Source organism: Drosophila montana, unplaced genomic scaffold (genome assembly GCF_035044405.1).
Source record: "Drosophila montana isolate Dmon_TW-CO22-7 unplaced genomic scaffold, ASM3504440v1 contig_329_1, whole genome shotgun sequence".
Taxonomy (NCBI): Eukaryota; Metazoa; Arthropoda; class Insecta; order Diptera; family Drosophilidae; genus Drosophila; species Drosophila montana.
In genome coordinates, this window is record NW_026998183.1 from 138,844 (window position 1) to 154,501 (window position 15,658).

Genomic DNA, 15,658 nt, shown 5'->3' on the forward strand with positions numbered 1-15,658 from the left:
AAGCTGTACTATAGGGAGGGTGGATAAGATGGTAGAGAACATAAGCTAATGAATTGTAAATATCAATATCCCTAGAGGTAAAATGGACAGCATTTCGAGTGACGAGATGAAGGCAGGTTGTCAGCGACACCAGCGGCGACTATGGGCTCCTAGCTTCAGATTCGACAACTCGCCACCACCGCAGGTACCTAGGACTCCCAGCATCATGTCGGGTGGCTCGCCACCACCACTGGTCTCTAGGACTTCCGACATCGTCTGGGGCGACTCACGCCACCGCTGGTACCGAGGGTATCGAAGATTGAACGAGGGACCCATCCCCCAGCCCACCCTGGTAGAATCTGGAAGAGCCATTCGAGGGGATCGAGGGGTGGGAGCCCGGCCTCGAGCAGCCTGGCGAGGCCCGTAGAAGAATGGCGACCTGCGCCGCGTGAGAATGTCCTCCCGCCCCAACGAACGAGACCGTGTTGCCGCCTATATCAGCGGTCCGCAGTCTGGGATCCGCCGGAACCGGTTCGATGTCAAGGACGGTAACTGAAGGGAACGATCACCCGCCGTCAAGAACAAATTATTAGATATTTTTATAATAACTATTTTTAATAAGTAACTGAAATGAAGTAAAAATGGAATAAAATTAATTATTAAGAAAATACCAAGGAGAGGATTTATTGAAGTTAAATAGGAAACTGATTATAGATTTAGTTTAATTAGAAGCAACTCTGACTCCTAAAATATTAACAGGAGGAGCGAAGAGGCTTAAGAGATAGTTCTCACCGCATAGCGAAGAGAACGAGAGAGGATCGTAAGACGGTGAGCCTGATCAGCAGCTTCAAGTTGGAAGAAGCGATCGTTATTGGCGGACGTGCGAACGGACAGCGAGAATTAGGCACGCTAGGGGACATTCGCGAAGTTAGTAAAAGTTTAAAATCGAATTACGGGGCAGCAGGGCCAAAAAGTTATTCGCATAAAAATGAATAGAACTTAATTTTAAAACACACAGTGCTTTGAATTTTTTTGTTGATCTTTGGGTAATTTTGGCCGAACAGCGGCAATTTTTTTACAAGTTTTAACTGTGCGACGGAGCAATCCCAGCATGGGTGCTGCTTACTCTTATTAACCCTCACCTACACCACTGGGGAGCGCTCCCTGCAATTCCCTTCCTCTCGTCTAACTAAGTTACTCTGCGGTGATCCCAGCAGTTACCCCCACCACCCCCACTCCTCCCCTTCTAGCATCGCGTGTCGGAAGATTACAAATTTTTGGAAGTGGACCCGGGTAGACTAAGTTCTATAACCCCGGCTAAAAACACTCTTTATAGTATTATAGGCAATACAGTGTGATATGCACTCATGCAAACGAACAGTAACATATTGAGAATTACAGCTGCATTATATGAACACCAAGCTCACAGCTTTTCAAATTTACGAGCGCTATTTTATACACTCACACGCCGAAATACATACATTGCATCATAGCGACCAACCGACTGACATTGACTTGAAAGTGACCGCGAATTCCTTTATTTAGCTGCAACTAGGTCTTCTTGTTAGAAGATAAAGATTGCGTAATTCGATATTCTTATATGGACGCTAAAAGTAGCGGTTCTTTATGTACGCTGAGAATTTTATGGCTCTCTACAGGTACAGCAGCAAAAATGATTAATGATTAACAATTAGCCTATTTTGGAGAGTAACAGAGCTTAAGAGCTTTGTTTGCAAGATACAGTATATGGCAATCTTAAACGAACATTTAAATACAAAATTATACATTGTGGTTGTACTTAAGCATTGGGAAAATTATTTTTACATTTTTTATTAATCAGTGGTTGGCGCAAAGTTTAAAAAAAATAGAATCTAGAATTCACTTCACGGGCCAGTTAAGTGAATTCCTTTACGCGCAACTAAAATTGTATTACTAAGCATAATGGTTCAATGACACCTGCAGATTGGGAAGCATTCTATTTCTCCTTATTGAAGGAAATTATATGCCTGAGTCCTAAAAATTGTACACCGAGTGCACCAGTTAGTTCAATACTATGCTGATAGGGTAAAACGCTGAGCTTGATAACTTGCCGAAGTTATTACATTTACGATCCACTTTAGGCGCCGTTCCCTTGTAAACCATTGAATTATCGGCGATTACTGTAAGACCATTAGCAAAATAAAGCAATTATTGTCCAATCTCATATAAACGAGCCATTAAATCTGAAACGTCTCAAGCATGCAGACTCGGAGACTCTGAGAGTACTTGTGGACACTGTAAATTTCCAATAAGATGATCTTAAGACCCTTGGCACCAAGCAAGACATTTTCGGCACGCTAGTTTTTAATTTAATTCACAAAAATAGAGACCCTCTATAAGTGGTAAGGCGAAAGGGATTGTAAAAAGCTACCGTGGCCATTGTTATCGTAATAAATGGGGGAATAAACTTGGCCAATAGAGAAATTCGGTTTAATGGTTTTTGACCTAACGACCAAAAAGCAACAATACTAGCAAGTCGTTTTTTATTTGCCGTGCGCACAAGATTTTAAGATATACATAGATATAGACAAGATGTAAAAGCTAGTTGTAATAATGGATTATCATCGCAACTTCCAGCGTTCATTTATACGTATATGCGTCTGTAAACTGTTGCTTATGGAACAAATTTTGCTCCTTATCTAACATTGCGCTGCTTGTTCTATATAGCAGAAAAATAAGGGGAACAGAATCCATGTTTTTATGTTGGGCTTTGAATATATGTTTGAAGTCAATCAAACAAAACTTCATAATTACCCAACAAAATTTTGATCCACATTTTCCACAAAGATAGACAATAAGACACGTCTCAAAAAAATTTTCAAAAAGACTTATGGAACAAATTTAGCTCCTTATCTAACATTGCGCTGCTTGTTCTATATAGCAGAAAAATAAGGGGAACAGAATCCATGTTTTTATGTTGGGCTTTGAATATATGTTTGAAGTCAATCAAACAAAACTTTATAATTTCACAAAAAAAATTTTGATTCGCGTTTCCCACAAAGAAAGACAAAAAGACACGTCTCAAAAAATTTTTCATAAAGATCCTTTTGACCCACATTTCCACGAAGAAGAAATGGTTTTCCCGAAAACTTTGAAACATCCCTCAAATTAATTTAACCAACCATTTTTAAAAATGAGTTTCACCGATTGATTGATAAGTAATGCAAGTATATGCTCCTTTAAATAATTGTAATGTTAAGGCAAACGAGCTCAAGCAGTGTGAGCTGCATTTATTGTTGGAATAGGAAGGCTCAGGGTATCCTCTATCGGACACTTTACTAGAACTAGAGCAATTTTACTTGTTTTTTAAAACCAAATATGCCGGTGCCGTAAAAAACAAAGAGAGGAAAAAAGTTAAAGAAAACAAGGAAGAGAGAGGCATCTTACTTTTCCTAACACAAGTGTGAGTCCTTGTTTCAAAATTTAACAGATTAATTGTCCGTATTAGAACGAGCCACTTAATATTAATGTGACCTAACGTGAGCATCGCCGTATGCTTTTGGTTCAATTATATATAACCGTAACTATAATAAGCTAGAACAGATGACTATTGACAGCAAATATTGCAATGGGCCGTTTTTTGAAGTGAAATTTGTGTGGCGGAAGCATGGTTTCTTGAGAAAATCAAGCGGAAATCGCTTGATACGCCTCTGGAATGTGTAGTAGAAAAAAGTCTAAATTAACATTAATTTGTTCTTATATTTATACACATATTTTACATATACATATTTTTATAGACTTAAATATGTACAGGATAAGCAAGATAAAAAATGCTTAATTAACATTAATTTGTTCGAATATGGTTTAAAAACTCCGCGCACTAGGAATATCTTCTACGATTTTATCCTTCATATTTTTATAACTTTTATATATATAGGATAAGCAAGTCCGACATGCTAAAAAGCGAATTTTTTAAACAGATATAATATTTGTACATGATAAGTTAAGGAAGGACATGGGGCTAGTGGTAGACATTTCCATGTCTGGAATTACAGACAGAAATTTCTTTCAACAACCAAATATAACTGCGTAGATAGCAGGAGTAAACGAATCTATTATACATCGATTTAGTGTTGTTTTACCTGCGAAGGCCATATCCATGATTTTAAACATTTTATTCTATTTATAAAATATTAATACACTGTGCAGACATTATAAGCTATGTTTCTCTTCCAGTTAGTATGATGTCAGAGGTAGCATTCGAAGCCAGGAACAAGGATTACCGTAATAATAATAACAAATATATTATAAGAGCATTTTTCGTTTTCTCGTGTGTTCCAAATTAAATATTGTGTTAAATTATGATCTTAAGGACTGAATTACAATTAGAGTGTATAAGCGAAAAGGCCGGAGTGCAATAGTTAACATTCTTAATAATATTTTTCACTTGAATACTTGAATATGCATCTGCTTTAAGTATGTAAGAAAATAGTCTTAAACAATTGAAATGACTGTGCCGTCAGCCGCTGGGATGCTTCCAGCCGGCTAGGACTAGCGACGGACGGTAGCCCCCGCTGTCAACAGACACCCGCGATTGTAAGAGACAAGCAAAAAGTCCTGCATGGAGAATTAGCTATGGTAGGCTTAATCGTTCAGTGCCGCTTGTGGCTGGAGAGCTTTCACGCAGGGATGAACTGAATCCTGACGGCTGTGGATTTTTTGCGGTATGAAAAGCTTCCACTAACGGAACTGGGGATATCATGACGTCTGCGCTGAAGGGAGTGGAAAATGAGGCGACAATCAGCGTAGCCACCCTCAAAATTGCCACTGCGAGAGTTAAACTTCATCTCGGAAGTGAACAGCGAAATGATGATGTGCAGTTTTGAAAATTGCCCGGCTTTGCGCGTAGTGCATTGTAAATACCGTCGTAAAAAATAAAAACGATAAAAATTAATGCTTACAAACTTCTTGTAAGTACTGCACCCGATAAGACAGAGATATTTGCAACGGCCAGAAACATAATTAACGATTCTCTCACATGCGCTTTGAAAGCAGAAACAACTTGAATATGGAGTCAGCGAAGTTATGAAAATATTGTAGATTTCCTAAATTGTATATAAAACCGCGATCTAATATTTGAAATCTTGTTAATTCGCCTAATAACCATGGAGACCGATCTAACCTTGCTACCTTGACCTTGTTTTGTATCATTGATGAATTTACTGGTAACATCACACTCTGCTCAATTGTACAGTTAAGACCAGTCGACAGAATTAAATGTTCTATGAAAATAAGAACGTCCATCTGTAATTTCACTCTCACCGAAGAACATATCATTTTAACATTATAGCTGAAGCTAAGTATACTTACGAATGAGCAAAGTTTTATTTATAATAGACGCCCATACGTATTATTTAGTATAAAATTTATTTATTTACATTTTCAGTTTTTGTATTAAAACACTTTTATGTATTATGATATAAAGCAGGTAAATAGTTGAAAGTAAGACTGCTGCTTCGGGAGTGCCGGACTAGGGGATACCTGATGACGCTGGGGCTCGCTGTCTACAAAACATATTTGTTGGACAGAAAATAAGATCATTTTTTACATGATAATATTATTTTTAATTTTTTAAAATTAATTATATTGTAAATCATAAAAACACTATCTCGCGACAGACGCTCGCCAATAAGAATATATTCTTTTCTGCCTCTGATCTTCTGCTCATTCACCCTAAGAAATTTAAATCCCAAGAAATTGAAGTATTGGCAAATTTGTGTAAGTGTGCGTGCATAATCATAGAAAGTAAAACATTGTCCCATCAAAGACAATATAAACACTAAGATGAGTAACGCCATACAACAAAATGCTACTATGCAGCTTGATTTTTTTTTAAATTTGAGAACGAAAACGACATCAGTATCATTGCGCTCTCACAGCCGAAAGAGCGAAAAGCTTACCCTCAACTTCGGCTCTATGAGGGCCGTGCAAGCAATTATGTTTTTATGTGCGTGAATATACATAACAAGTATATTTGAATGTGTTGCTATTCTCAACTCTGGCTTTAGCTAGCAAAGAAACAAATTTTGTTAGTTTTCTAGCACTGATCCTAACCTATCCCAATTGTGTGTTGACATATGAATGCATGTTGTGTACTGAGGATGGCTCCGTAGAAAATCTGTTTTTTAAAGTCGATGCAAATATTTATATAAACGAATGTCAAATAAATTTTTAATTATATTATTATTATTTTTAAGAAATAAAAAAAATGAAATGGGAGAGCAAATTTTTTGTTTCTAAAGATTCACTTTACCATTTTTATACCCTAACCCCATTGAAAATGGGTAAACAGGGTATATTGTATTTGTGCAAATGTATGTAACAGCACTAACCATACAATGCATAGACCTGTCAAATGTCAAAATAATCGGATACCGATAAATCGTCAACGACTGAGCCCCATGGGTGTCCGCGACCATTTTAGTGTGCCCAGACAAAGTAAGACTGCTGAGAGTGGCAGCCGAACGCCGGCCTCGACAGCCGAACGTTCAGTATGAAGCCGCATCCCGCTCAGCGCACAACGTTGCTGCGGCTGATGCTGTTTTGTAATATATGTATCTTTTCAGCCCAAATACATACATATGTGTATATGCGTGTGCAGAGTGCCCCTCGCTCACACTTATTGCTTTGCGCACTTGTGTGCATCTCCTTCTCCCTGCATAGCTTCTCAAAAACCCCGAGATCTACAAACATACATATGTTTGTGTTGTGTGGATGTGCGCACAAGTAGATCGCGGCGTTTGTCGCGAGCCAGAGATTTTTTCTTCAATTGTGTGCCCTTTGTGCCTGTGGTGGCAAAAGGCACACACATTCAAATGCTCTATCATGTATTTCTTCGTCCAGTCAGGCATAATGAGAAGAATCTGATATATTTATATTCATTAAAAACTTAAATGACCTAAATGATATATTTATATATTATATTTTAATTTTTTTGTTTACTGTGGGGACCAATTTTGCCTAAAATTAAAAAAAAACTAGGTCGTATTTCTGCAAGGGTAATGCTTCGTCGGCTTGTCGAATAATTTAAGAAAAGACCAAACATTGAAAATGTTCAATTTTTTCAACTTGCTACTTGTGCACACGCACACTCTTTCGAGTAAGCAGTTGTGTGACATTATTAAAGGGTTTGGCCTGTGTTCATGTGCAAAACTCCTATTTTCCATGCTTGTTGTAAGGGTAAGGGTACCTGAACGTTGGCATGTGTGCATATTTATTTTTTGGGCCTGCCAGGGCCTGCACACACACTTACACACTTATCTATATGGATGGAAGCGTTTATGCGTTTGTGTGCGTGTTGGTTGCCTTCCTGCCTGCCCGATGCAAATTTGACCAAATTTGAAGTTTTTGGCATTTCAGAATTTCGAGCTCTACACACAGACACACACACACACAAATGTGTGCGAATGAGCCGATCAAGGGTTTGTCGTGAGACAAAGATATTTTTATCAATGGGTGCGTAAATTTGGGCGACGGTGGGCTTGCGGCCGCGTAAGGCACAAATGTGTGAACAAATGGACAAATGGATGCAGACGCATGCTGGACATTCTGATCGTTTATTGCCTGCCATAACACCCTTTAACCCAAAATGTTTACTATGTCAAAAAATAAATAAAAAGATCACTTGCATTTTTTCCATATCAAAGTGCAAACGAGCGGCAAGTGCGGTTCACCTGTTTTCATTGCCTGTTCACACATGTGTGCCTTACGCGGCCGCAAGCCCACCGTCGCCCAAATTTACGCACCCATTGATAAAAATATCTTTGTCTCACGACAAACCCTTGATCGGCTCATTCGCACACATTTGTGTGTGTGTGTGTCTGTGTGTAGAGCTCGAAATTCTGAAATGCCAAAAACTTCAAATTTGGTCAAATTTGCATCGGGCAGGCAGGCAGGCAACCAACACGCACACAAACGCATAAACGCTTCCATCCATATAGATAAGTGTGTAAGTGTGTGTGCAGGCCCTGGCAGGCCCAAAAAATAAATATGCACACATGCCAACCTTCAGGTACCCTTACCCTTACAACAAGCATGGAAAATAGGAGTTTTGCACATGAACACAGGCCAAACCCTTTAATAATGTCACACAACTGCTTACTCGAAAGAGTGTGCGTGTGCACAAGTAGCAAGTTGAAAAAATTGAACATTTTCAATGTTTGTTCTTTTCTTAAATTATTCGACAAGCCGACGAAGCATTACCCTTGCAGAAATACGACCTAGTTTTTTTTTAATTTTAGGCAAAATTGGTCCCCACAGTAAACAAAAAAATTAAAATATAATATATAAATATATCATTTAGGTCATTTAAGTTTTTAATGAATATAAATATATCAGATTCTTCTCATTATGCCTGACTGGACGAAGAAATACATGATAGAGCATTTGAATGTGTGTGCCTTTTGCCACCACAGGCACAAAGGGCACACAATTGAAGAAAAAATCTCTGGCTCGCGACAAACGCCGCGATCTACTTGTGCGCACATCCACACAACACAAACATATGTATGTTTGTAGATCTCGGGGTTTTTGAGAAGCTATGCAGGGAGAAGGAGATGCACACAAGTGCGCAAAGCAATAAGTGTGAGCGAGGGGCACTCTGCACACGCATATACACATATGTATGTATTTGGGCTGAAAAGATACATATATTACAAAACAGCATCAGCCGCAGCAACGTTGTGCGCTGAGCGGGATGCGGCTTCATACTGAACGTTCGGCTGTCGAGGCCGGCGTTCGGCTGCCACTCTCAGCAGTCTTACTTTGTCTGGGCACACTAAAATGGTCGCGGACACCCATGGGGCTCAGTCGTTGACGATTTATCGGTATCCGATTATTTTGACATTTGACAAGTCTATGCATTGTATGGTTAGTGATTGTATGGTTAGTGGTAACAGGCAGAAGCAAGCATCTCAACTTGCCCCGTTTCCAAGTAATCGATAAAAATCGATATCAAAATCCTGTTTTTTGAGCAATTTTGTCAAATAATAAGAGCTAGAGTCACCAAACTTGACATGTAGCTTCAAGAATAGTATATATATCAAGTATCCTTCATTTTATACCTATCGCCACCTCCCCGCTACCACCAAAAAGCTATAAATCAAGTTAATTATCCACAATTTAAGCCACATTTATATGCAAATGAATTTTTGAGAATACACAAATATTCTTTATTCTATTCTACAATAAGATGTACTGTCGTAAATATCATTAGGGTCGGTTAAGAAACACAAAAGAATATGTGTTTTTTTGTCGATGGGACCAAAGACAATGTAAACACATATGTATATTTGTAGTTGAGTAGCGAAACTTTATTCTCTTTTAATTTACACAGGTACAAAATGTACATATGTATGAACTAAGTTAAATATTTTGATAGATTTATCACTTACGTACATATATACAAAAATTATATTACCTATTTCCCCCACATATTATTATAGACTGAACACACTGTTGTCTTATATATTTTATTCGGTTACGCAGCTTCATTTGGTTTCAATTTGTAATCATTTTTTGATCTACATATGTATGTAAATAAACAATTTCTCATTTCACGAAATAATTCAATCAATTTATCACAAAAAAAAAAACAACATTTTGGTTACACAGAACATAAGCCAACTGCTTTTAAGACAGCATTTGTTTAAGAACTGTTTGAAAAGTAAAAACTTCACACGTTAGTAGCCAAAGAAGCATACAAATACATACATATGCATAATACCAACATTTTGTTTACATACTTAGAAATTGACTTCATGGTTCATGAATTTACGACATACCTGCATATACAAACATACATATACATGTATACATTTATATGTATGTATATTAATCGTTTGTATACAAACTCAACTTCAAATCCCACTTTTATGACTTGGTGTGCTACCAACCCCTTATAACAACAAAGACCGTACATACATACATACATGCATACAAATATATCATGGCTTTAACAATCGTGAGCGCCAACAACCATAGGGATGTATCCATAAGTATGTATATATATACATACATACATAAAAATAAGTATGCATCAGCCACGAAAACCGAAACAAAGTGCTCACGTATGCATAAGTAAATTTATGTGCGTGTACGTACAAATAACTTTACATGTCGTTAGATCGATTCGTGCGTTTAGAATTCAGCCGGTCGGTTCATATGTTTAGAGGTTATACCCATGCAGAGAATATTTTCAACGAAATGTGTGGCTTATTGAAGGCGGTAACGCCCGTGAAGAGCAAATACGCATAAAACCCCATATTACTAACCACACATCTCTATATATAAAACTGTTTGTCCTGACTGACTGACTGACTGACTGACTGACTGACTGCCTGGCTGACTGACTGACTGACTGACTGACTGATTGGTGATCAACGCACAGCCCAAACCGTAACAGCTAGGAAGCTGAAATTTTCACTGTAGCTACCTTATGTGATGTAGGTGCACGTTAAGACGGGGTTTCGGGAAATTCCACCCACAAGTATGGAAAAATCGCGAAAAATCGCAAAAACGTTTGTATGTAACTTTTTCAAAGATATTTGTTCAAATTCATTTGAGGGGTGTTTCACACTTTTAGGAAAATCCGTTCCCCCTTGATGGAAATGGAGGTCAAAGATTTGGTGGGTGACGTTTCGCGCTCAAATTCATTTCCAGAGATCTATAAGAAAAATCATTTGATACGTGTTTCACACTTTTCGCAGAATTCAAACTTATTCGGGAGGAATGCGATTTAAAGATTTTTTGGGAGAAGTTTTAAGTTGTGTCCGATTTGCTTCAAACTTATTTTCAAAGCTCTACATAAGAACTTAATAAATACGTATTTCAGCGATTTGGGAAATTCCACTCGCAACAGTGGGAAATTGGCGGAAAACGTTTGTATGAAAGTTATTTGTTTACTGTCCGATCAGTTTCAAAATCATTTCAAATTTTTTTGAGAACATTGATTTTACAACATACGTGCCACGGGCAAGGCCGGGTTATACCCGCTAGTACATACATATATATTTAGATAGAACGGCAAGCACACAAAATTTGAATTTCAGTATTGTCAGATGCCACATCGAGCATAGTAAAACAAATAAATACCGAGTTTTGGACTTTTGCAAATTTCAAATACATATGTATGTAGATAGCTTAAAACTGAGAGACTAGTTAGCATAGAAACAGACAGACGGACATGGCTATATCGACTCGGCTGTTGATACTGATCCAGAATATATATACTTTTATATATATATACTTTACACGTTTCACGACAAAATTATAATACCCTCTGCAAGGGCAAGAAGGGCTATCTTCGGCACGCGGAAGATTTAATACCCTTGCAGACCCAACCTTTTCATAATGCTCATAGTGCTTTGCCCATATCTTAGAAGCACAGGGAAAATAGTTAATGCCGAGTTTGGCTAAGTTATCTTGAAAAACAAATAATTTTTCCATACAGCAACTTACTTTACGACCGATCGTTCCTATGGCAGCTATATGATAAAATAGTCCGATGTAAATAAGATTTTGCATAAATGCGTAGTAGAGCGTAGTGAGCGTAGTAAAACTAATAAATGCCGAGTTCGGTCAAGATATCGTGAAAAACAAAACTTTGTTCCATATAACATTTAATTTTTGACCGATCCTTCTTATGACAGCTATATGATATAGTGGTCTGATGTTGATAGGATTTTGCATATACATATATGAGGAGTATAGAAAACTAAATATATATATATAAAGATATAAATATAAATATATATAGAGATATAAATGCAAAGTTTGGTCAAGATATCTTGTTAAATAAAAATGTTTTTCATACAAGAACTTACTTTTCGACCGCTCGTTCCTATGGCAGCTATATGATATAGTGGTCCGATGTTGATAGGATTTTGCATATATATAAAGAGCATAGTAAAACTAATAAATGTTAAGTTTGGTCAAGAGATCTTGATAAACCATAATGTTTTTCATTTTGGTCACGATATCTTGAAAAATAAAATAAATTGCATACAACAACTTAATTTTCGACCAATGGTTCCTATGGCAGCTATATAATATAGTGGTCCGATATTAACATGGTTTTGCATATATATGAGGAGCATAGTAAAACTAATAAATGACGTGTTTGATCAAGATATCTCGAGAAACAAAAATGTTTTTCATACAAGAACCGACTTTTCGACAGATCATTCTTATGGCAGCTATATGATATAGTGCTTTGATCCAGCTGGTTTTGACATATGAACTGCGTGCAACAGAAAGAGACACTTCTGCAAAGTTTTATAAAGATAGCTTTAAAGCTGAGAGACTAGTTCGAATAGAAATAGACAGACGGACATGGCTATATCGAAAACAAAAAAAGTTTCCTCGGTAGGGTTCGAACTCGCTACAAACAGCCACATCGATAATTGAGTTTAAATGAGGCTAACTTCGGCACGCCGAAGATTTAATCCCCTATCAGACCCAACCTTTTCATAATGTTCATATCTAAGAAGCACAGGGAAAAGTCAATGCCGAGTATGGTTAAGGTGTCTTGAAAAACAAAAAAGTTTTTCATACAACAACTTAATTTTAAACTGATCGTTCCTATGGCAGCTATATGATATAGTGGTCCGATCTTAATAGGAATTTGCATATATATGAGGAGCATAGTAAAACAAATAAATGCCGAGTTTGGTCAAGATATCGTGAAAAACAAACAAATTTTCCATACAACAACTTAATGTTAGACCGATCGTTCCTATTACAGCTATATGATATAGTGGTCCGATCTAAATAGGATTTTGCATATATATGAGGTGCATAGTAAAACAAATGAATGGCGAGTTTTCCATACAACAACTTAATTTTCGACCGATCGTTCCTGTGGCAGCTATATGAGATCTTAATAGGATTTTGCATAGTAAGCATAGTAAAACTAATAAATGCCGAGTTTGATCAAGATATCTTTATAAACAAAATTGTTTTTCATACAAGAACCTACTTTTCCGATCCAGCTGGTTTTGACATATGAACTGCGTGCAGCAGAAAGAGGGACTTCTGCTAAGTTTTATAAAGATAGCTTTAAAACTGAGAGACTAGTTCGCATAGAAACAGACAGACGGACATGGCTATATCGACTCGGCTGATGATACTGATCATGGATATATATACTTTATGGGGTCGGAGATGTCTCCTTCTATGCGTTACACATTTCACGACAAAATTATAATACCCTCTGCAAGGGTATAACAGGTAAGAGGCTCTAGTCGGGAGCTCCCGACTAGGGAATACCCTGAACCCTCTTCTACCAACACCAAATGTAGCTCGCGCTACGCGCTCGTTTATTTTAGAAGTAAGAAAACTAAATTAAAAAAAACAATGTTTCCTCGATAGGTCTCAAACTCGTGACACACCACACTACTTGCCGCCGCCTCTACTTAACAGCCACAACAAGAATTTAGTCTCAATGAGAAAAAAAACGGATTAAAATAGCAGCATAGAAAACGATACAACCGCAATATGATTTTGTGTGTGTACATGTATATGGAAATTCTTGCAATTTCCCCTAGCTGCCGCAACACGAATCCATCCGAAACACGTTTTCAGTGTGTTTCTTAACTGATCTTGATGAAATTTTCAGTAGAGCTTATTGCGCTATAGAATATTCGTATATTCTTAAAAATACAATTGATTTCAAAATGTAGCTTAAGTTGGTGGGTTGTTCAAATGTATTTGATTTTTTGCTACGTAGTGGCTTTTAACCAATATTTATGGGTTCAGGGTATATAACAAATAGATCCCTCAATAGGTCTAGAACTCGTGACAGACCACACTACTTGCCGTCGCCTCTACTCAACATCCACACCAATAATAGAGTCTTAACGAGAATATAAAATAGCAGCACAGAAAACCACCAATCGCAATTCCAATGCCCGTGATAGAATTCAAAGCAGACGAGCATGAATGCGTGTGTGTGTACATGTATACAGAAATTCTTGGAATTTGCGCTAGCTTTCGCTGACACGTGCGTAAAACATATAACTTTTGTGTTTCTTAACCGATCTGAATGAAATTTTCGACAGTACATCTTATCCCATAGAATATTTGTGTATTCTCAAAAAGTCTATGAAATTTAAATTAATACAAGTTGGATTATTAACTTTATTTATAGCTATAAGTTAGTAGCGGGGAGGTAGTAATAGCTATAAAATGAAAGATACATGATATATACATGTATACTATTGTAGAAGTTAAATGTGAAGTTTGGTGACTCTATCACTGATTATTTGCGCTAGCTAAAAAAAATGAGATAAAAATAAACAGCGATGCCGTTCTATCGCACAAATAATATGGAAGAGAGTAAGCCAAAGCAGTTTCCTGTAGTGTAAGCGAAGAAAAGACATCATATGTATATCTTACTCTTTTTTTGGACCAGATATCCCGATTTCTTAGTGCCCACATTTCTAGTACGGCATGTCCCATCTATATGTTCTTTGGTTAGTGGTTTTACGCAAGCTACAGTGATCATCTCTCCACAACGGTACTTCTTTTATTGCAGTCACAGATCAAGTTTTCTCCAAATCATCGATAGTTTGTCCCGTTTCCAGGAAATCGAAAAATACCGATAACTAAATCCTGATTTTTAAGTACAGCGCGGAGCTTATAAGAACAACGTACGCCAAATTTAGTGTGAAATATTATTCTAAATTGCCTTTTTAATAAACCGTTAGTTTTGATTTTACAAATCCAGGTTCACACAAACATATGGTGTGACTTTTTTCCATTCCGAATTACATATGTATGTTACGCAGAAAATTAATAAACATGCAAATAAATTAAAGTGAACTAATGTCTTTCTGTTCTTTTAGTGCGTAAAATTTTTATGTGTCTCTATTTAGATTTAAAAATAAAATCGATATCCAATATGCATTTGTACATATTTATTCGCATAATCTGTTAAAATATTTCTGTTTGAACGTAATTTCGTCGATAATTTAGAAAAGAAACTGGGCCTATATACGTACATACATATGTATGTATGTATGTACGAATGTATCATCTTATTAATGTCGGTTCTAGATGAGTCATTTTTTTAGATAAAGCAAGATCATGTGTACGTATGCACATGTTTTTACATACATTACGTATTGCATATTAACACACATAAAGTGTATTATTTTACTTTGTACAATCTCATAGTATTTACATCCAAATGTAGGTAACGTAAATAGACTTGTGATTCATATGTATGTACATACATATATGGAAGTACAATAAATGTGAACTGAACATTATATTTACTTACTGATGTTCGTGCTCTGTGGGAGGGTTCATTTTAATTTCTTGTACTTTATTAAAAAACCCTTTCCACATCTGCTCCTCATCCATTTTTAGCTCGATTGCAAACGATTACGAGAAAAATTAGCGAGCAGCTCAAAGCGCCGAGACAGTTTCGAACGAACTGATGAGAAATCTGCGTCAGCTTACCGCTTCTCTTAATTTTATGACGCACCATACACATACACACACACACGTGTGTACATAGAAAAATAACATAAGTAACGAGTTTACCCTTCTATACCAACAAATTTATTATCAACGACCTACTCATAGTTAAAAAAATAATGTTTCTACACAGCCTTGTATATAAATACATACATATGTA

General features: G+C 36.9%; 1 protein-coding gene across 2 annotated transcripts in view; it reads right to left on the minus strand.

Moving 5' to 3' along the window:
* The window catches only part of stac (C2 and C2B_Munc13-like domain-containing protein staccato), a 151,275-nt gene extending 135,817 nt beyond the window's left edge, over positions 1-15,458 (minus strand). Inside the window, exon 1 of one of the 2 annotated variants that reach the window (XM_064690921.1) lies at positions 15,299-15,458. In XM_064690921.1, coding sequence (XP_064546991.1) covers positions 15,299-15,381 — 83 coding nt within the window. In that variant the 5' untranslated portion in view covers positions 15,382-15,458. Of the gene's footprint in view, positions 1-9,436; positions 9,544-15,298 lie in introns of those variants that run through there. The other variant, XM_064690922.1, reaches the window with a different exon arrangement.
* Between the last annotated feature and the right edge of the window lie 200 nt (positions 15,459-15,658).